At 49.7% G+C, this 23,489-nt stretch overlaps 1 protein-coding gene across 2 annotated transcripts; it reads left to right on the top strand.

Annotated features, from left to right (window-relative positions):
• The first annotated feature begins 3,438 nt into the window (after positions 1–3,438).
• Positions 3,439–7,805, top strand: LOC123159772 (uncharacterized). 2 transcript variants are annotated; one of them, XR_006479867.1, is made up of 9 exons: positions 3,439–3,709; positions 4,709–5,146; positions 5,303–5,477; positions 5,574–5,868; positions 6,210–6,282; positions 6,391–6,481; positions 6,848–6,927; positions 7,028–7,271; positions 7,389–7,805. XR_006479867.1 is itself a non-coding variant. In XM_044577586.1 (9 exons), the coding sequence occupies exons 1-8, from the start codon at positions 3,662–3,664 to the stop codon at positions 7,261–7,263; spliced, it is 1,452 nt and encodes a 483-aa protein (XP_044433521.1). In that variant the 5' UTR covers positions 3,439–3,661; the 3' UTR covers positions 7,264–7,271; positions 7,389–7,805. The 2 variants fall into 2 exon arrangements, 1 of the variants encoding a protein (XP_044433521.1); XM_044577586.1 differs by having other exon boundaries at positions 7,012–7,271.
• The last annotated feature ends 15,684 nt before the right edge of the window (positions 7,806–23,489 follow it).

Genomic DNA, 23,489 nt, shown 5'->3' with positions numbered 1-23,489 from the left:
CTACCTTGTCGGCGACTGGACCAACACTCTGAGAAGCGCAACCGGCCGCCAGACATGGCCAGGCCGGAGCCGGGCGAGCGGGGAGCGGAACCGGACGAGCTCCGCTTAGATTATGTTTCACGTTGCATGTAGTAATATGGTTTTGAGGTATTCGGATGTGGAATGCGTTTTTTGAGGGGTGACCGCGTGGTATAGATAGATATAGATGAGCTCAAAGGCACATAAATAGTACTTTATGCGAGTGCTACATTTTTATTCCCTTAATTGAACTATTGGAGAACTGTGGTCATTCTTATGACTTAATATATGAAATGGAACCGAGTTAACCCTGGAGAATCTAAAAAAAACTAGAAAATCTCAACAAACATATTGAATCGTATGATAGTTGTGCAACTTCTAGTCTCATATGGTCATAATATGGTGGAGGCTGGAGTAACACATCTGAAGTTGCGTGTCACCACCCTGTTGCATAAGACAGTGTACCACAAATCATTCTCCATCTCCACTTTCCTTTTCATATGGGAAAATAATGTTGAACTTTCACGATGAACTGAACCTGGCAGATAGACTGGAACCTCGGGCTAAAGCTCAAAGTGCAAGCACAATACTCATGGATCGCCTAGCCATGGGGTGCGCTACTCGAGCACCTAGTGGCCCCTCTTGGACGCCCTTTCTACCATGTGTATGTCTTGCCCTGCAATCTTAATCAAAAATTCGATAGATTTTATCATGGCGGCAATACAGAAAAGGCACTCCTTCACCCGTAGGGGCTAGATTTTTTGATTCCACCATCTCCACCGAGAGAACTTGTGTATGTATTGTCAACACCAAGGAAACATATGATGCATTATCTTCGTCCAGATCTCCACCTTCAATGGTATCCATTGTGTAATTGGTATATCAAGCCATTGTAATTATTTCACAATGTTGTCTCCTTATTGTTGATTGTCATGTTTGTTTATTTAGTATAATATTTCGTTCCGACTGTATCTTATTACAATATGTGATTGGTTCGTTATGCTCTTGAGGACATTTGTTGTACGAAATATCAGTTTGCATTGCAATTTTTATTTTTTTAACAACGAGTCATTTAACTATTATTAGAAAACACATCTATCACCGTGGTTTTCGGTGCATCGTGTGCTGCCATTTAATTTTATTATGAACAAATATATATTTTATTTTTTCATGTAGTTTGTTCATGTACAACATAAGGTAGAAAATATTATCGTCGGATGTTCTTGTTGAAGATTATAATACAACATGTCTTCATTTCTACTGGATGTTATTTAGTCATGGACTAATATATTGTACTCCCTTCGTTCCAAAATAAGTGTCTCGACTTTAGTACAACTTTGTATTAAGGTTAGTACAAAATTGAGACACTTATTTTGGGATGGAGGGTGTATAAATTTTGAGATTGAAAATACCAAGATATCATAAATAACGACATTAATAAAAATAACTTATTTATTTATCACTCAATAAATGCATTTCCTATTTCGTTGATATTCCAGTGAAATGATTTTGTTATTCCATTCATATTAACACGGTTAAATTTAAATACCAGAAGATTTTTTTTGATTATAAACTCACTACTCTTGATAGCAGAGGCTACAACTGGCCCAGGATACATTCGGGTTTCATTAATTTATATTTATTCATATATTTTATTGAGTTAGCATATGATAGTATTTTTAGTGCTTAATTGAGATAATAAATCACAACTTTAAAGGACAAAACCAATTTGACGCATCTTCGAAAACATTTTATATAATCATATTATACTCAAGTTACATCACGCTCCCTCAATATTACACTCCCTCAATTTCATACAATATTATGCTCCATGGAATTGTTTTTTATTACGCTCCATTTCATACTCAAGTGGTTTTATACAATATTACGCTCCCTCAATTTCAATCTATATCATACGTATTATTTTTTATTTAACCTTTTCAAGTTACATCACGCATTGAGAAATTGTAAGCACACCAATCAAACACATGCATAACATTTGTAACCAACGACTCCATGAGCAAATGCATGAAGCTTAAACCCTTTTATTAACTTCTTATTAGTATTTATTGTATAAATTTTCTATAACGAAAAGTAAAATATAAACCGTAGTTTCAGTTGGATGGTTCCGCATGGAAACGACCACCGATGCAACCAAGGTAATTGCCCAGACGTCACGGTGTTCCAGAAAACGCTGATGACCCGATCGACTCACCTAGCTAGTGATCCATAGATTTCGTGTTAATCAGTTGTCACTGTCAATGATACGCTCCCAAACGAGAAAAAGCGCACTCCTTCATGCGTGTCGGTATACGCATATGCCCGGTTGTCCATGTCACTGCAGTGTGTCCGCGTCACTATTCAAAGCGGCGGTGCTCGTCAGGCTCCACAATGGGCGGCTGGCAATAAACTTATCTCTAAACCTTGCCGAATAAGCGGCTGATTAAGCTAGACTAGACGGGGGAGCGCCTGCTGTCCGAGTAAGCGGCCACTGTCGCGTAAAGCGCGATCCAAAGCCGATCCGTCCGTCGTCCCGGGAAGAAAAGATCAAAGTAAGAGGCCACTGTTTTGGCCAGTTCGATCGCACGGCGGACAGAGAAAGGCAGTCTGTTTCTTGGAGGGAGTGGCAGTTTGTTTGTACAGTACTACTCCGGTCACTAGATTATGGTCGCTCGGACGCCGCCGTTCAAGAACGGCGGCGCGGCGCGGCGCGGCCAACGCGAGCGTCCGAGCCCAACCCCCGCCATGCGATTGCGATCCGCCGCTCGCGGGCCGTTCGCTTCCGTGGCAGCGGCGCACGCACAGGTAGTAGTCTCGCAGGCAGCGGTCCAAGGATTTCTCCGGCGCCCGTGGCAGCGGATGCGGAGAGGCGGCCGCTTTTCTCGGCTCACACACCTCGCGCCTCTTTCCCACGGCCACGGGAACAGGCTACAGACCGCGGGTCATTTTCGACCAAAGGCATTTCAGCCACTGTACGACCCACTTTTTCTTTTGAATTATCGTTGCACAATCCACTGGCGTGGCTCCGAGATTTGACGGCTGCGCTATAGTCTACGAACCCAACCTTGAGTGGACAACAATACTAGCAGTACTACTCTCTCTGCTTACCAACTGAGGATCCAGACCATGCAGCTCGACTACAATACATTGCATTATAGGTTGCTTGCTTCAGAATGAAGGAATACGTACAACCCGCGACTGTACTTATGAGCACGTTCTGAACAGTGTCATGTACTCTTCCGTGTACTTTATTGAGCAGTATATTGCTTCTTTAAAGAAAGATTGCCGCTTAGGAGTAGTTTGGTTGCTGACTGCTGAGACTTTTTCTGTTTTCTGAGACAAGTTTGCCTGCCGAGAGTCGAGAGCGAGAGGTGGGTGTGTGGTGGCTCTAGTTTTCTTCGATAAGTAGGAAACCCGAGGGCGAAACAGGAAAAAGGGGCCGCCCAGTCCCACCCGCAAAGCTCTGCTTCCGCCGGACTTCCCCTGCCTACCCGAGCCTCCGCAGCAGCAGTGCAGCTGCTTCCCAACGACAACGCCACACCTCCTTCCTTCTTTCCTTCCCCACGATTCGTCCCTCACTCTCTATCGCCCCCGTCTCGCTCTGCGCCAAAGGCACCGCATCGAATTGTCCGCGACGGCGCCCATGGACCGCGCCGACGGGCCGCCGCCGCCACGCTCCGGCGACCGCGCGGTGAGATCCCGACCACCCCCGCTCTTCTACACCCCGGCCGCCACTACCTCCGTTGCTTTCTCTGCGTGAATTCTGCGGCGCTCTGCTGACTGCTCGTGCCTGTGCTGCCGTTCGTTTACCATCTACGAGTCCTGATTGCTCGGCTCTGTTTCCCGTTAAACTCTGCGGATAATTCGGTGTTCGCTTAATTTCGCCTGCTCCTGCTTCAGCGGGAGATGCGAGCTTCGGCGGTGAATCGCGGATCTTTCGGCGCTCCTTTGATTTCCCTTTTTTCTGTCGTGGCGAGTTCAATTGCTAGTGGAGGATCGATCTGTTTCTTGATATTTTCCTTTAACCAAAGCGGCTTTCCTCAATTGTGGTAGACGGGCCCTGTGTGTGCCTACCATGGTTTCCATGCCCGTCTGTCACTGTCCTCACATGACCTACAACTATAGCAGTAGCTAGCGTCTGTTATCAGGTTTCCTGACAGTTTCTCAAGAATTTGCGACACTGAAACGGCTTGCTCGATTTGTGTCCATGTGGCTACTAGTGCGATTGTTCTGCATAGTTAGCTGTGGATAAATTGTTCATCACAAAAAGAAAAGAAAAAAAAAACAGCTGGATACATTGTTGCCTTAGGAACAGAGGACCAGCTTTCAGTTATTAGCATTACAAATGGTATGATCATTCGGGTAGGTGTTTTATTTTAAGCCATGCTCCTCTGTAGACTCATGGGTCATGGTGAAGGTGTTGTCACACTCCTCAGATTCGTGTTTCTTATCAGTGTCTGAGTTACTGAATTTGGAGTTCTAGACTGTGTGGAAGATCACTGAAAGAGAACATCTGATGTTGCTAGCCCATGTGTTTACAACCTATAAGATGAGTGCCCTGAGCTTGATGTTAAGTGTATCGGCTCAAGAATCGTGATGCGTCTCTCACATCTTTCGATGTCTTGCTCTTCTTTCTATTCCATTAGTTTTACAAGCTCAATTTAATTTCGTTCTTTGCTTGACCATGTAGGCACAAGACCAGGATGACACTGCCCAAAGTGCACAGGGGCAGAATTCGCGACGGCCAAACCTTTCTTTGCAAATACCAACAAGGACCTTGGATAACCATATACCTACTTCAACGAGGATTAATATATCCGCCAGCCCCAGTTCGACAAGAGCCGGACTGCCACCAAGGCCTAACTCAGCTAGACCAAAGTCATCTATCAAGCAGCAGAGTTTCAGGTTAAGGAATTCAGCACAGGAAGGTGACCGGACAATCCTCCTACTTCCTGGGACGGCGTCGGAAGGGTCGCTGGATAATCCAACTCAACCAGGATCTTTCTCTTTCAGAAAGGTCATTAACTCATTATCGGCAAAACGTACCTATTCTTTGCCAGTCACACCTGTTGGAACCTCTGATAAAGCTTCTCCGGGAATTCAGATAGTCGACCACCCAACTACATCTGTAAGTACATACATATTTTCTGCTGTATCCAGATAAATGCGAGATTATATACCTTTTACACAGGCCAGTTGGAAATGAGGTCTTGCACTGTCTTAAGCAAATTGCAATTTTGCAAAGGTCCTATTTTTTAAAATGTATGTTTTATGATGTTGTCAGAAACAAGAAGTTCAAGCACAAATTAGGCGATCACTTTCAGTACCAGGAAATCGTAAAAACAGGAGTTTGAGGAGAGCAGATTCACTGGGTGTCATCCGTGTGATTCCAGCAACTCCGCGACCTGTTCCAGCTGATACAGTTGTACCAACTGATGTCATTGAAGAAACAGCTGACGGTATCTACTCTCTTTAAATCTTTACTCTGGTATTTTCTTAGACCAAACCGTTTCCTTCCGGAAGCAGCATTTGTTCATTCCAGTCGTCCTTGTCAGGTCCTGAAGATGGAGGTGAAGATATTCCTGAAGAAGAGGCAGTCTGCAGAATTTGTTTTGTTGAACTCAACGAAGGCGGAGAGACACTTAAAATGGAGTGCAGCTGCAAAGGAGAGCTTGCCCTCGCGCACCAAGATTGTGCTGTCAAATGGTTTAGCATCAAGGGTAACAAGATATGTGATGTCTGCAGACAAGAAGTTAAGAATCTGCCTGTGACTCTGATGAGAATTCCGACTCAAACCGTTACCAGGCGACTAGCAAACGGTGCTCAGCAAAGAGCAGCTCAACAGTACAGGTACGAATGCTTGAGAGAATAATTTGGTTCGCAAATACAGAGTACTTTTAGGTTCAATGCTATCTGGATTGATAGGTAGGAATGCTACTGTTTTCTCCTGGTTATGTGCACTTTCTGAAACAGAGAAGGGAAAACTAACTTCAAATGTATTTTCCAGTAATTTTTGTGATTGATCTACTCTTAGAAGTTACTCCCTCCGTCCCATAATATAAGAGCGTTTTTTACACTACACTAGTGTGAAAAACGCTCTTATATTATGGCACGGAGGGAGTAGAAAACAGCAAATATTGATTGATGAGTTTGCATGTTTGGCAAAATCTGATACTTCCAGTTTCTTGCAGATTTTGGCAGGACATTCCAATTTTAGTGATGGTTAGCATGCTTGCCTACTTCTGTTTCTTGGAACAACTTCTGGTATGTGTTCCTTGCTTGTTTCTTTACCAGTTCACTTGAATGTAACTCAACCTTTTCTCCAGTTCTGTGAAAGCCATCTAAATTGCATCTACTCTTTCACTGGAACAGGTTACTGATTTGCAGTCACGTGCACTGGCAATTTCATTGCCTTTCTCATGTGTGTTGGGCCTCCTTTCTTCCATGATAGCATCCACTATGGGTAAGTAAGAATACTCTATTATTTGGGCCATTTTTGCTACTGTAAGAAGCATTTCCAGCATGACGAACACTAGATATTTTATTGAGAATTTGAGATAGTAAACAGGCTCTTCAGTGTTGTGCATGCAGTGAAAGACCAAAATTCTAGTGTTTTACTACTGCGCCTTCCAATTTCTAACTCAAATTAGTGTTGAGTTTGCTGAAAAAAATGAGTAAATCATGAGTGTATATTAAGTGTCAATGGTGGCACATTCGGTTCCAGTAGTGCTGCAGTCGGACTGTTGTGCCAATTTGCTTAGGGTTATTTATCTGTTATGTAGTGGACTTCTTGTCAACATTATAATCCGAATCTTCTTTGCTCCTTCAGTGACCAAGAGCTACCTATGGGCCTATGCATCCTTCCAGTTTGCTATCGTGATCCTGTTTGCTCATATCTTTTACAATGTGGTATGAAGCTTCTTCCCATAATTACATCCGATGCAGATACAACGCGTTTACAGCACCTCTTAATGTTTATCACTAAACTTGCAGCTAAAAGTGAATGCAGTCCTTGCGGTCCTACTCTCATCATTCACCGGGTTCGGGATCGCTATCAGTACGAACTCACTGCTAGTGGAGGGCATGAGGTGGAGATCTAGGAGGAGCCAGCGGTTAGCTCAGACGCAGCCTCAGCCTGCGAACGAAGGGCAGCATCCAGAGTCTGGGAGTAACGCCGTGAGCGAGAACAGCGGTGATAGGCAGCAACAAGGGCAACCTCCACAATCCGGTGTGCACATCGTCTGATCATCCAGGTTTGTTACCGAAAAATATCAGAGATCCACGCCATCGCTTCTCTTTTTTCTCTAGTGAGAACATTAACTGATCTTTATACCCGTGCTTACCACCGCTCTCGCTATCGGTTTCTGCAGATCAAGACGAGCGGTGATCCAAATGTGTGAATAGCTAGCTTTGCTCTGCGCAGTAGACATAGCTCGTCGGACCTCGGAATCATATAATGGTGGCAAGAATAGATACACGGGAGAAGATCTTCCTGGCCTTTGCATTGGAGGCAGGCAACATGCCGCTTGGCCATGGGTATAGTTAGTCTAGCAGTTTGACATAAAATACCTGGTTTCTTGAGTGTAAAGCATTATATATAGGTCTGAGCCTACAAAATCACACCAGAAAAGCAGAGTGCAGAGATGGTTGTTGTGTTTTACTTTACTCCTTAAGTAGCCACACAGGAATATATAGGGAAATGAGAAAATAGTACGCGAGAGCTCCTTAGCTTTGCTTGTGAGAAGCTTTTACGGATTACCATTTTCTTAAAGAGTGATTTTTTTTAATGGGTGTGACACAATTTGTTTGAATTCAGTGTGCGTGTCGAGAGAGAGATGGAGTGTCAGAGTCATGTGATCACTCCAACTTCGTTCTGCAGGTTCTGCTCTGTGCATCCGTGTTCAGTTGTTCATATATGTAGGAGTACTCCGTATGTGCTAAAGGATGCAAGTAAATGTTTTAGCAGCTAGAAAGCATCATCAGAACGAACGAACCAACGAACAGAATACACACGACGAAGACATATCCAGCAGTGCTTCTTTCTCGAGTGGTGCTTCTCTGTTGCCTAGGGACAGAAAACACGATGCGGGCAGAAGAATGTGGTGCTGCGCGGAGCCGAACCGTCCCGCCGTCGCTTCGCTGCTAGCCGTCACCTCAAGTGCCGAGCAGCTCGAGCACACGCGTGAAAAACTACAAATCTGGCCCTTTGACCAAACTTCAGCATGAATGACCCTCCTTTAAAAATATTTCACAAAATGGCCCTACCTGCAGGACGCCCGCACCCGGGGCGCCATGCTAAACAACACGACGCCCTGGTCAAGGGCGTCATGGGAATGCGCTGACCTGCCACGTCGACTGTAAGCGGACCCGGTTGATGGAGCATAACGCCCCGCCGGGGAGCACTATGGTTAGTTGGATGGCGCCTTGGGCCAGGGCGCCATGCCCCTTCGTTCTTATCCACGCCGCCCCTTCCTTTCTTCTCTGATCTTGCCTGTTCTTATTTTGTTCCCTCGGACCCCCCCCCCTCCCCCGTCGCCCCTCTATCCCTCCTCTCAGATCCGCGGGCTGAAGTGCTGGATCGAAGGGGGAAAAGGGTGGATCTTATTCCCTTTCCCATCCTCAAGGTATTCCTCTCCCTCTCCTCTTGTTTTATTGGTCAAAATACCCGCATTGGAGAAACCCTACTTCATACTCTTTTTAGGGATTTGTTAGATTGAAATGATGTATGGATGGGGATCTGTGAGGTATTTGATGGTGTATGGATAGGGGTTTGTTAGTATTTGCATGGTGAGGAAATTTGTAGGTATGACTAGGGATTTTGTTTATGGCATGGTTGGGGACATGATAGGATTAGTATGTTTAGTGAAATTTTAGGTATGAACTAGGACTTGTATTTGTTAATAGACACTTTATTGATGAATGCTTACACATGTATGTACCAATTTGGTGTAAAAGAAATTATTGTATGGATATGGACATTTGCACATGTATGTTCTTACATATGTTTGCAAATGACAATAGGGCTTACGATATACATTTCTAGTTTTGTAGGATGGCTTCTCTTATCCATCCATCGTATGACCTGCATCGTGGATGGTTCATGTCAGATGAAGGAAGGTTTTTTTATCAGCTTCACCTAAGGTCCGGCTCGGTTCATGAAAAGATGGAGTATGACGAGCGATACATGGATTATATTCGGAAGACCGGGCTTCTCCCTTCCATCTCACTCGTGTCTCGTTCGATGCCGAAGATGAACCCTTGTGCGATCACGACACTCGTTGACCGATGGCGCCCTGAGACACATACTTTTCACTTATATGCTCGGAGATGACGGTCACTTTGCAGGATGTTTCTCTGATCACTGGACTTCCCATCAAAGGAGAACCAATTTGTTTTAGCACAGATTCTGATGGATGGCGTGAGATTATGGTTGGATTCATAGGGAGGGAGCCGGGGGTGCAAAGGAAGTCCGCTGCTGCAAGTTATCATTGGATTGCTGTCAACTTTGGGGTTTGCCCGGTTGATGCGGGCGATGAAATAGTGCAATAGTGTACCAGCGCATACTTGTGGTATGTAGTTAGCCGGACTCTTTTCTCTGACGACACTGGCATGATCGCTTCATTTATCTGGCTTAAGCTGTTTGTTGGGTGGGAGCATGGACTCAGTTAGGGTACGGCAACGCTGGCTTATTTGTATCGTCAGGTAAATAGTTTTGCTTGTAATAGTGTGTTCACCATGTACAAATTTTAGTTTGTAATGACAAATTTCTTGTTTGTGTGTAGCTGGACGAGGCGTGCCGTAGGGGTGCGAATCCAAGAAACGCCACAGGGTCAAAGGAAGCCAACATCGGTGGTCTGATGCTTCTCTTATCAATTTGGAGTTGGGAGCACTTGCCAGTGGGGTGACCGACACCAAAGATTTACGAGCTGTGGGATGATCATGATGACCCGGACCGTATGCCTACATGGGCGTATAAGTGGGACAAGGTTGAAGGTTTTGTTTGCAATTCAAAGACCATGTATTTGCACTACTGCAACGAGCTCGACATCATGACCCCGGAGCAGGTTATCTTAGTAGATTGTTGCTTTGTCTCTTTGGTTTCTTCTGTTTTCCAAAAATCATACTAACAATGTAGTTTTTTTAATCTTTGTTTATAGGTGACCTGGGAACCATATGGAGCGGTGGGTAATATTGGAACATTCAGCCATGTTGTTTGTCATGTCACCATACCTCACTCCATCATTGTCAAAAGCATGTGCCCACTTCCCTTTATCAGCAAGGTTCCTATTTAGGAAATCTTTGCCACCATTGTTTGCTTTGGCATACACTTTGTCCCACAATTTCTCGAAATGTCTAGTGGTGAATGTGAGACAACAATCATGGAGAAGGTCACACAATTCCTTGTCTCCACATGCCCGGTAAAAGTTAGACACAAAATGCCTCATGCACTATATATGATGCATGCGAGGATGTCCTGGAATGTCAATCTCCACTACATTGAGTATCCCTAGGTGGCGGCCCGAGATGATGCAAACCTCTCTTTGAGGTCCAATTACCTTGGTCCTCACTAGACTAAGAAACCACCCCCAGTTGTCATTGTTCTCCGTCGACACCAAAGCGAAAGCCAATAATGGAACCAATTTGTCACCACCATCATTAGCAACGGTGATCAACAATGTGCCCTTGAACTGGCCGGTCAGAAATGTGCCATCCACATACATAACCAGCCTACAATGCTTGAAGGCTCTAATGCATGGCTCAAAAGTCCAGAATGCACGTCCAAATATTTGAACGAGTGCATCGTTGTATATCCTTGTTCTCATGCAATCTGGCTCCACCACATAATACATGCCCGGATTTTCTGCTGCCATTGCTTTCAACACGATCGCGAGGCGGAGTATGATTATTCCCAACCACCGTACAATATCTCAAAGGCGGGTTGCTTGGCCTTCCATGCCTTCCCGTTCTTCACCGTCTACCCAAAAAACCCCTTCATCATCTCCATCAACGCCCCAATGGGATATGTTGGGAGTATCTTTATGGAGGGTGAAAATCGATATGCAATGAATTTGGAGGCCAATTGACGACGAGCATCCTTTACATTGGCCTCATCAATATCCTTGCCACTACATCAGTGGTGAAACACGGAACTTGTAATCTTCCTTTGGGGCCGCCTTTCACACATCGTGCACGGATAACCTAAGAGCAATGCTTCTTGTGTTCCTCACATTTGACCATACAATGCAATTTGGAGTTTGACTTGGCCACAACGAATGGTCGATGAAACTTAACTGCGTAGTCCTTGACCCATATTTGAAGCTCTACCAAGCTTTCAAAGACTGTTCCTTCACTAACAACATACACAATTGCCACCATATCTCGCTTTGAAGTTAACCTTGGTGCAAGAATTTACTTGTGCCACCATCGACAACCGCCTTATCGGCTAGGCTTACATCATGGAACAATGATGTCTTGTGATCCCGGCCTATTACCTTCTTGAAAGCATTGGCTTCTTTAGCCGTCAAACCATCCTCATATATTTCTTCATCCGGGCCTTCGTCCTACCGAGTCCCCTGCATAGGACCTATTTTATGGAATGTCATGGTCCATGTCCTCTTCCATGTAATTTGCCTCCACATCGCCAACATAATCTCACGAAGATAAGCCTCCGATTCATCACCCTTGAAAGTGTAGGAAATATGCCCTAGAGGCAATAATAAAATGGTTATTATTATATTTCCTTGTTCATGATAATTGTCTATTGTTCATGCTATAACTGTATTGATCGGAAACTGTAATACATGTGTGAATACATAGTCCACACCATGTCCCTAGTGAGCCTCTAGTTGACTAGCTCGTTGATCAACAGATGGTCATGATTTCCTGACTATGGACATTGGATGTCATTGATAACGGGATCACATCATTAGGAGAATGATGTGATGGACAAGACCCAATCCTAAGCATAGCACAAGATCGTGTAGTTCGTTTGCTAGAGCTTTTCTAATGTCAAGTATCATTTCCTTAGACCATGAGATTGTGCAACTCCTGGATACCGTAGGAATGCTTTGTGTGTACCAAACGTCACAACGTAACTGGGTGGCTATAAAGGTGCACTACAGGTATCTCCGAAAGTGCCTGTTGGGTTGGCACGAATCGAGACTGGGATTTGTCACTCTGTATGACGGAGAGGTATCTCTGGGCCCACAGTAATGCATCATCACAATGAGCTCAATGTGACTAAGTAGTTGTTCACGGGATCATGCATTACAGAACGAGTAAAGTGACTTGCCGGTAACGAGATTGAACAAGGTATTGGGATACTAACGATCGAATCTCGGGCAAGTAACGTACTGATTGACAAATGGAATTGTATACGGGATTGCTTGAATCCTTGACATCGTGGTTCATCCGATGAGATCATCGTGGAACATGTGGGAGCCAACATGGGTATCCAGATCCCGTTGTTGGTTATTGGCCGAAGAGCTGTCTCGGTCATGTCTGCGTGATTCCCGAACCCGTAGGGTCTACACACTTAAGGTTCGATGACGCTAGGGTTATTAGGAAGATTTGTATGTGATTACCGAATGTTGTTCGGAGTCCCGGATGAGATCCCGGACGTCACGAGGAGTTTCGTAATGGTCCGAAGGTGAAGATTTATATATGGCAAGTTGTCATACGGTCACCGGAAATATTCGGGGGCATACCAGTATTGTACCGGGGCCACCGGAGGGGTTCCAGAGGTCCACCGGGAGGGGCCACCGGTCCCGGAGGGCCTCATGGGCTGTAGAGGGAAGGGAACCAGCCCCTTGGAGGGCTGGGCGCCACCCCCCCTTGGGCCCATGCGCCTAAGGTTGGGGGGGGGGGGAACCCTAAAGGGGCGGCCCCCTTGCTTGGGGGGCAAGCCCCCTCCCCTTGGCCGCCGCCCCCCTCTAGATCTCATCTAGAGGGGGGCGGCCCCCTTCCCCCTTCTCTCTATAAATAGAGGGGCGAGGGGAGGGCTACAGCACCACATCCAAGGCGCAGCCCCTCCCCTCCCCAACACCTCTCCTCCTCCGCAAGAGCTTGGCGAAGCCCTGCCGGAGAACTGCCGCTCCATCACCACCACGCCGTCGTGCTGCTGCCGGAGCCCTCTTACTCAACCTCTCCCTCCTCCTTGCTGGATCAAGGCCCGGGAGACGTTACCGGGCTGCACGTGTGTTGAACGTGGAGGCACCGTTGTTCGGTGCTTAGATAGGATTCGACCGCGATCTGAATCGCTACGTGTACGAATCCTCCAACCGCATTCTTGCAACGCTTCCGACACGCGATCTTCAAGGGTATGAATATGCACTCCCCTCTCTCTCGTTGCTAGTTACTCCATAGATTGATCTTGGTGATGCATAGAAATTTTTTAATTTCTGCAACGATCCCCAACAGAAAGAACATGCGGTGCCCCCATGTTTGGTTTTGGTAGTTGATGACAATCTCTATGTACTAATGGTTGCCTTGAGTAATATTTGAAGGTTTTGTCCATAGGCTTTTCTTGGAGTACATGTGTTGGTTTCAAGGAGAGTTTGTGTCGACCAAGGTGCTATTCAAGGTATTACCTAAAAGATTGGTCTTGTGAGAGGTTGATCAATACTAAGTCAAAGAGTAAATCAAGTTGATCAACACACAAAGCGTAGAATATGTACCGAGAGGGATCAAGTGATCCCATGGTATGGTTTTGTCCATAGGCTTTTCTTGGAGTATATGTGTTGGTTTCAAGGAGAGTTTGTGTCGGCCAAGGTGCTATTCAAGGAATTACCTAAAAGATTGGTCTTGTGAGGTTGATCAAGACTAAGTCAAAGAGTAAATCAAGTTGATCAACACACAAAGAGTAAAAGATGTACCGAGAGGGATCAAGTGATCCCATGGTATGGTTTTGTCCATAGGCTTTTCTTGGAGTACATGTGTTGGTTTCAAGGAGAGTTTGTGTCGACCAAGGTGCTATTCAAGGAATTACCTAAAAGATTGGTCTTGTGAGAGGTTGATCAAGACTAAGTCAAAGAGTAAATCAAGTTGATCAACACACAAAGCGTAGAAGATGTACCGAGAGGGATCAAGTGATCCCATGGTATGGTAAGCATTGCCAATTACGCTTTGTGTACTATCCCATGGTCTTCGTGAGAGTTCTTTGTGGGGTTAGGATGCGGTGTGCAAGTTCAAGTGATGCATCATGAAGAGATCAAGTGCTTGAAGCTTGCCGTCCATTTGCTGACAATGGACTTGTGAAGATGAGCCGAAGAGTGGCTCACCCATAGTGTACTCTGGGGGAGCAATCATCTAGTCTTCATCGAGCCAACGCAATCAAGAAAGGTGGTCCAACTTGAGGGAGTCAAGATCATCATCATCTAGCTCAAGTGTACCATGTGCAAGGAAAATGTTTGCCCTTGATAGGTTTTCTATTTTACCGGTCTCATGGTGGTAGTTGGGAGACCGGGTTATAGGATCGTTTGCCGTACTATCAAGGGGGGCTCTCAAGTTGGTAGCTTGATCGTATCGTTAGTAGAGAGCTCAAACCATTGCATCCTTGCATCATGTTTCTTGGTTCTTGTTTGGTTCTCTTTGCGAGTCTTAGAGCTTATGGTCATCTTGATGACAAGCTTGAGTTCATCAAAAACGGAGTTCGCATGCGTCTTCTATGATGTTTTTGGTGTTGGAGGTTTTACCGGTCTTATCCGAGGAAGGTTTCTCACCATTTTCTTATGGGACTTTTCTCATTTGCTTCTTATTGATATTTCTATCAAGATTGTGTTATCCCATCCCATGTCGTTAGATTTCCAACAAACTTGGTTTCGTTGAATTTGGAGTCCGTTTGCAGAAGTTGTGGCTGTTTTGGTAAAGGCTGCAGTGGTACTACCGCGGCTAGAGCGGATGTAAATTTTTACTACCGTTCCAGAGCGGTACTACCGCGGCTCCTGAGCGGTAGTAGCGCTCCAGAGCTGTACTACCATGGCTCCTAAGCGGTAGTACCGCTCTGGACCAAAATCTCATGTTTTGCTCAGCGGAGGTAGGCACGGAAGTATTTTTTAGTACCGCTCGCAAGCAGTAGTACCGCTACCATTTGCGGTAGTACCATGAGGTCGAGCGGTAGTACCGTGAGGACGAGCGGTAGTACCGCTCCGGTGGTTCTACTGGCCTTTTGCCTCCTCGCTGTTGTTTTTCAAAGGGGTACTACCGCCCTAGCGGTAGTAACACTCCTTGGAGCGGTAGTACCGCTCTGTGCGGGCTGTGAGCCTAACGGTTGGATTTTTCCCCACCTATAAAAGGGGGTCTTCTTCCCCATTCAACCTTTTCCTTTGAGCTCGTGTTCTTCCCCCATTGTTGACCTTCTTCGAGCTTGCTAACTCTCAATCCCTCCATGGATTCTTGCTAGTTTTTGAGGGAAAAGAGAGAGGAGATCTAGGTCCACATTTCCACCAATCACTTTCTCCTCTATGTGAAGGGAACCCCTTGGATCTAGATCTTGGAGTTCTTGGTGTTCTCCTTCTTGTTCTTCCTCTCATTTTCCTCCCTAGCATTAGTTGATTCGGTGGGATTTGAGAGAGAAGGACTTGGGCATTCTGTGTGCCCTTCCCATTTCATATGGTGCATAGGTTTGAGTTCTCCACGGTGATACGTGGAAGTGAAGTTTGAGAAGCTTATTACTCTTGGGTGTTTGGGCACCCTAGAGCTTGTTCCTCTTAGGTTCCTCGGCTCCCTAGATGGTTGGTGTTGTTTGGAGCTCAATCATTGTGGTGTAAAGCTCCGGGCAAGCGTCGGGGACTCCAATTAGGTTGTGGAGATCGCCCCGAGCAATTTGATGGCTACCGGTGACCGCCCCCAAGGGTTGCCAAAGTATACAGGTTCGGTGATCGCCCCCAAGGGTTGCCATTTGTGCGGGTTCGGTGACCGCCCTCAAGGGTCCCTTAGTGGAATCACGGCATCTTGCATTGTGCAAGGGCGTGAGGAGATTACGGTGCCCCTAGTGGCCTCTTGGGGTGCATTGTGCCTCCACACCGCTCCAAACGGAGATTAGCATCCGCAAGCGTGTCAACTTCGGGATACATCATCATCTCCGCGTGCCTCGGTTATCTCTTACCCGAGCTCTTTACTTATGCACTTTATTTTGTGATAGCCATATTGTTTCTTGTCATATATTTTGCTTTCACCTAGTAGTTTATCTTTCTTAGCATAAGTTGTTGGTGCACATAGGTGAGCCTAGTTGTTGTAGGTTTTGTGCTTGGCAAATTAACCGCTAGGTTTATTTCCGCATTTGTTCAAGCCTAAACCGTAATTATTTTAAAGCGCCTATTCACCCCCCTCTAGGCGACATCCACGATCTTTCAATTGGTATCAGAGCCTTGTCTTTCTTTGTTAGTCTTAACCGCCTAGAGAGTAAAGGTGTCGACTAGGGGATTAGGATTCTCTGACACTCTTAGTTTCGATGGCACAAATTTTGATGTTTGGGTAATTCGCATGCTTAATCTCTTTAGGGTCATGGACGCAAATTTAGAGCGAATTGTAGATATGGGTTTTTCTCCTCCAAAGGATCCCCAATGCTCAAGCTTCTTGTTGGAGTAATGGGCCACGGGTAGGCTCACCCGAGTCCCTGAAATTATCAAGACTTTGGGCCAGCTCCACCTAGCTGGACCATAGCTGAAACTCCGCCCTCTGGGAGCCGGCCGGCTCAACGGCCGACTGCCAGAGGGCGGCCAACCCAAGCCCATGGCGCTCCGAGTGGCCGGCTCCTGCCGGCCGGCCTCTAGAGAGGGCGGCATCAAGCAGGCGGCCACCGTGCGGCCTCGGGTCAACCGAGCCCCCATCGAGAGTGCAAGTCAGAGCGTGGCTACAGTGAAGCACGTCGCCCTCGATGCTCGGGCAGGCGTGGCTACAGTGCTCTGTACAGGCGGAGATCTCCGCACGACGGGGCACTATGCCATGTCCCCCCTGACGTCGCTCCGAGCAGGTAGAGTCCTGTTCCCACGACGGTCTGTCGGTACGGCTTGCCGGTGGCGGGCCCTATCGGGCAGTGACCCCGTGGAAGATGGCGGAAGCTCAACCAGACGGACTTGGGAAGGGCCGGCCTCTAGCAGGCGGCCGTCCCTTGCCCCGAGGCAAGCATGCCATTAAGCTGATGAGACCAGGTGTGGCTACAGTGGCCTCCCACCAGGCGGCGGGACTATAGCCACACTGAGATGACCAAGCCCCCGTCATCAACGACATGGCTATAGTAAGCAGCCACCAACCAGTCGGCGGGGCCCACCAGGCGGCGGGCCCCAACGGTCGGCGGAGAAGCCGGAGGCTGGAGACACTGACAACCGGGCCCAGCACCCGAACGGATTACCATTGTACCCCTGGGGGTAGGCCTATATAAACCCCCCAGGCCACCCATGCAAAGGGTTCCAACCCTGATAGAACTAGCCAGTTACCTAGGGCAGGGAAGAGCTAGCCTTGCCTTCTCCTACCTCTAGACACAGCTCAAGGAGCGACTTGTAGCACTAGTGCCTTAGTGATCATGCGGAGACCCCGCAGAGCAGGAGTAGGGGTATTATCTCCACGGAGAGCCCCCAACCTGGGTAAAGTTCACCGGCGTACGTGTCTACGCCTTATCCCGCTTCCAGGCACCGGTGACATTCTACTCGCTCCCACTATGATAAGCCATCCGTTGGCATATGTCGCAGCCAACCCCACTACATTTGGCGCCCACCGTGGGGCGAGGTGCACCATCTCCCGGAGATCTGCTCTGGACGGGAACCATGTTCCTTCTTGGCGAGCAAAGCCAGCCCGACACGCCCGACGGCGTCAGCTCTGACACGCTGCACATGGAGATTGCCTGCGTGGCGAGCTAACTCGCCGACCTTGTCGGCGAGATCGACCTCTCCGACGAGCCGGCCTCCGACGCGGGCACTAGCTGCCCTGAGAGCCGCCTCGTCAGCCTCCTCGACCAGCTCCATGTCACTAGTGAGCCTGCTGTGGACCTGGAGTCCGTTGGCTCCACCGATCCGATGATCGTCGACTCTGACACGGTGTTGCTCGACGCGTTCCCCACCAATGTGGTGGTCTTTGACGAGCCGCCTCCTCGTGAGCACAGTGGCGGGAGCACCATCACGGGGGTGCTCGTCATCAACAGCGGAGAGCACTCGGACGCGCATGCTCAAGATCCCCTCGACGCAACTCTGCGCGACCTCACGGTGCCCATTCCCAAGGGCACGGACGCTGAGGCGCTGGAGGCACGCCGCCTCCAGCTTCTCGAAAATGCTGGCCGCCTGGCCAGCGTGCGCCGGCTCTCGGACGCCTACCGGCGCGAGATGGACCGAGCCGTAGGCGGAACGCCAGCTCCTGAGGGGCCTAGCCGCCTCGGCACGGTTCGGAAGCATGGCTCGACCCTCGCCAGCATGTTCGGGGCGGAGCGCCCCGTGTACGCCACGCCTGCAGAGAACATCCGGCCGCCCAGGCGGTGACGGATGAGCTGGAAAAATACGACGGCGATGAGCGCCGCCACATGATGGAGCGAGTCCAGCAGCTCCTAGACGCGGCCACTGTGCAGCACGAGGCCGCCTGCCGCGCTGAAGTTCCAGCCCGACGAAACAACGAGCCGCCCCCACGCCAAGATCATGGGGTGACATCCTGGACGCCGACTGGTGGCGCTTGCGGAGGAAAGGGCAACGAGCCGGCTGCCAGCCGCAGCCGGACGCGCCTCTCCATCAAGCGAGACGAGGATGGCCGCCCTCGTGCAGTGGAGCGGCAAGGCGACCAGCCGCCTCCCTCGCCTCGTGGAGCGAGGCACCCCACTCAGCCTCCTGTCATGCATCCGACACTCGGCGACCGCCTTGGCCGCCGAGAGGGAGTCGGAGAGAATGACGCCCGCCATCGGATCGATCGCCTCAACGCCTGGCGCTAGAAGAAGAAGACGCGATGGGCCCGCCCTGTTTCGGCCCCCAAATCCGAGATGAGCCCTTCCCCAAAGGGTTCACCCTCCCACGAGATACGCCCAAATACACCGGCTTCGTGAAGCCGGAGGACTGGCTGGTCGATTACTCCACGGCAGTCAGTATAGCAAACGGGAACAAGCGTGTTGCCGTGAAGTACGTCCCGCTCATGCTTCAAGGCACTGCCCAGACGTGGCTCAACAGCCTGAAGCCCCGCATCATCAACAGCTGGGTGGATTTCACCAAGGCCTTCATCCGCAACTTCACAGCACGTACAAGCGGCCTCCCAAGCCCCGGCAGCTTTCCTTGTGCGTCCAAGGGCCCAACGAATCGACTCGCGACTACCTCACGCGTTGGGCCAAGCTGCGCAACTCCTACGAGGGCGTGCACGAGGTGCAGGCCATCGAGTACTTCACCACCGGGTGCCGAGAGGCCACCCTCCTCAAGCACCGGCTTCTCTGCGACGAGCCTGCAACTCTCGACGAGCTGCTGATCATCGCCGACAAGCACGCCACGGCCGACTTCTCCATGAAGGCGGAGATCTTAGTCGATGCATCCGACAAGGTAGCACCTCAAGCTCCTCGGACTCCGGCTGGTGAGACCAGTCGGAGATAGCCCCCAAGCGACAACAAGCGGAAGGCCACCCAACCGGCTTCCAACAGCCGGCAGGTGGCGACAGTCGAGGATCAGTAGCCGGAGGGGCAGCCAGCGCCCAAGCGTCAGAAGGGCGGCAAGCCCAACTGGCTGCCCGCCTTCTCGTACGAGCAGACCCTTGACGCCCCCTGCAAGTTCCACAGTGGCGCGAAGCCGTCCAATCATACCACTTGGAAGTGTCACTGGCTCACCAGAATTGCTAAGGGAGACGGCCTCTTACCTCCTCCGCCTGCCGGCCCGCCGCCTCCTCCGCCCCAGCAGCCGGCGGCCCGGCCAGTCGGCGCCATTCAAGATGAATATCCTACAGAGCACGGAGCCTATGTTGTGTTCACCAGTGTGGCCAATGATAGGCGCAGCAGACGGCAAAAACAGCAAGAGGTGCACGCAGTGGCCTCGAGCACCCTAGAGTTCATGCACTGGTCAGAAAAGCCCATCAGTTGGAGCAGGGCCAACAACCCGGAAGTGATGCCGTCCCCCGGTTCCTATGCCTTAGTCCTAGATGCAACCCTTGCAACAGAAAGGCGGGTGGCTCGCTTCTCCAGGGTCTTGATAGATGGCGGCAGCAGCATAAACATCCTGTACCGTGACACAATGGAGAAGCTGGGAATCAAGCAGAAGCAGCTCCTCTCCAGTCGGACTGTATTCCATGGCATAGTCCCTGGCCTTTCCTGCTCACCAATCGGCAAGACTCAGATCGATGTCCTCTTTGGAGACAAGAATCATTTCCGCTGAGAGCCAGTTTGGTTTGAGGTGGTGGACCTAGAGAGCCCTTACCATGCGCTGCTTAGCCGACCTGCCCTGGCCAAATTCATGGCGGTCCCCCGCTACGCCAACCTCAAGATGAAGATGCCGTGTACCAAGGGAATCCTAACTGTAGTCGGAGACTACAAGAAGTCGGCTGCCTGCGTCGCAGACAGTAGCTGGCTGGCCGAGTCCCTTGTGATTGCAGCCGAGAAGCGGCTCCTAGAACGGGTGGTGGCGATGGCAGGCAAGAAGCCGGAATTGTCACCCGCCCCCAAGGAGTCGGACGTAGAGGGCTCGTTCAAGCCAGCAAAGGAAACCAAGAAGATACCCTTGGACCCGGAGCACCCAGAGAGGCACGCTGTCGTAGGTGCGAACCTAGACAGCCAATAGGAAAGCGAGCTCGTCGATTTTCTTCGTGAGAATCGGGACATCTTTGCATGGTCTCCCAAAGACATGTCGGGTGTTCCGACGGATTTCGCCGAGCACAAGCTACATGTCCGACCTGACGTCAAGCCAGTCAGGCAGCCCTTGCGCCGCCTGTCGGAAGAGAAGAGAAGAGTTGTTAGAGAAGAGATAGTCCGGCTTCTGGCAGCCGGATTTATCATGGAGGTGTTTTTTCCAGAATGGCTAGCCAACCCAGTCCTAGTGCTGAAGAAGAACAAGCAATGGCGTATGTGCATTGACTATACGAGCCTTAACAAGGCCTGCCCCAAAGATCCGTTTGCCCTACCAAGGATTGATCAAGTGATAGACTCCACAGCCGGATGCGAGCTGTTGAGTTTCTTGGATGCATACTCAGGTTACCACCAGATAAAGCTGAACCCGGCCGATAGGCTGAAGACCGCCTTCATCACGCCATTTGGAGCCTTCTCCTACCTGACGATGATGTTCGGCTTGCACAATGCCGGTGCCACCTTTCAGCGTTGGATGCAGAAGTGTCTCCTCAAGCAGCTCGGCAGAAATGCCCATGTCTATGTGGATGATGTGGTGGTGAAGACGGAGAAGCGTGGCACTCTGCTAGAAGATCTCAAGGAAACCTTTGAAAACCTGCGCCGATTCCAGATCAACCTCAACCCGGAGAAATGCGTCTTTGGGGTACCAGCCGACCAGCTTCTCGGCTTCCTGGTCTTAGAGCGCGACATAGAGTGAAACCTGTGAAGATCAAGGCAATTGAGATGATGAAAGTGCCCACCCGAATGCTGGACGTGCAGAAATTCACCGGCTGCTTGGCGTCAGTTAGCCGTTTCATCAGCCGGCTGGGCGAGAAGGCTCTTCCCCTGTACCAACTCATAAAGAAGACCACTTTTTTCGAGTGGAACGACAAGGTGGATGAAGCATTTCTCCAACTCAAGAAGATGTTGGCAACCCCACCTATCCTGGCGGCTCCGACTGAGAAGGAGCCCATGCTCATCTACATTGCAGCCACCAGTTGGGTTGTCAGCGTAGTCATGGTGGTAGAGTGCAAGTAGGAGGACAGAGCGTTGCCGGTCCAGAGACCGGTGTATTACTTGAGCGAAGTACTGTCCACCTCCAAGCAAAACTACCCACACTACCAGAAGATGTGTTACAGCGTGCATTTTGCCGCCAAGAAGCTGAAGCCTTACTTTCAAGAGCACCCAATAACCGTCGTCTGCACGGCTCCGCTTGCTGAGATCATTGGGAGCCGAGACGCCTCTGGCCGAGTGGCCAAGTGGGCTATTGATCTGGCCCCTTAATCCATCTACTACCAGCCTCGCACCGCCATCAAGTCACAAGTGCTGGCCGACTTCCTCGTCGACTGGGCCGAGACCCAGTATTTGCCGCCTGCACCAGACTCCAGCCATTGGCGGCTACATTTTGATGGTTTAAAAATGCGCACCGGTCTGGGAGCCGGTGTCATCCTCACCTCTCCCAAGGGCGACAAGCTCAAATACATGTTGCAAGTCCACTTCGCCACCTCCAACAATGTAGCTGAATATGAGGCACTCATACACGGGCTCCGGCTTGCCAAGGAACTCGGCATCCGCCGGATCCTGTGCTATGGTGACTCCGACTTGGTGGTCCAGCAGTCGTCAGGTGACTGGGACGCCAAGGATGCAAACATGGCAAGCTACCGCTTCCTCATGCAGCAACTCAGCGGATACTTCGACGGGTGCGAATTCCTTCACGTGCCAAGAAACAACAACGAGCAAGCAGATGCCTTGGCACGGATTGGCTCCACCCTTCAAGCAATACCAGCCGGCGTCGCCCTACGCCGCCTTCTGAAGCCGTATGTCAAGCCGTCTCCTGATTCAGACTCCATCTTTGTGCCGTCCCCCCCGAAGCAGTCGGATCCGACTTGACGATCCCAGAGGCCGGCACAGGGATTTCGACAGGCGGCCCGGGGACTGCTGCAGCCACACCTGGCTTGGGGACTATAGAGCCCGGCCCGGGGACTTCAGCAGTCGGCTCGGGGACTTCTTCAACACAGCAAACAGGAGCAGCTGCCAACCCGCCGCCTCCCGGCCCAACCACCCTCATACAAGTTGCAGTAGTGGCAGTCGAAGAAATTGCGGCGCCTTCATGGGCTCAGCCAATCCTCAAGTTCCTGGTGAATAAAGAGTTGCCGACTGATGAGATCTCAGCCCGACAAGTGCAAAGGCGAGTAGCAGCCTACACCATAGTCAACACAGAGCTAGTGCGACCAAGTGTCACCGGGGTTTATCAGCATTGTGTGGAGCTGGACCAAGGCCAAGCAATACTCAGGGATATCCACCAAGGCAAGTGCGGCCACCACGCGGCTTCAAGATCACTTGTGGCCAAGGCTTTCCGCCATGGGTTCTTCTGGCCGACTGCCCTAGAAGAGGCCAAAGAGCTAGTTCAGAAGTGTCAAGGGTGTCAGATGTTCCGTTCCAAGCCACACCTGCCGGCTTCTACACTCAAGACCATTCCCATAGCCTGGCCCTTTGATGTTTGAGGGCTGGATATGGTAGGACCATTCAAGATGGCCCGCAGTGGCATGACTCACTTGCTTGTCGCTGTGGACAAGTTTACCAAGTGGATAGAGGCAAAACCAATCAAGAAGCTGAATGGGCCGACTGCCATGACCTTCATCACCGACATCACCATGCGGTACGGCATACTGCACATCATCATCACCGACAACGGCACCAACTTCGC

The sequence above is a fragment of the Triticum aestivum genome, chromosome 7B (genome assembly GCF_018294505.1).
Source record: "Triticum aestivum cultivar Chinese Spring chromosome 7B, IWGSC CS RefSeq v2.1, whole genome shotgun sequence".
Taxonomy (NCBI): domain Eukaryota; kingdom Viridiplantae; phylum Streptophyta; class Magnoliopsida; order Poales; family Poaceae; genus Triticum; species Triticum aestivum.
The sequence above is the reverse complement of the archived record's forward strand: the minus strand, read 5'-3'. Positions and strand labels throughout refer to the sequence as shown.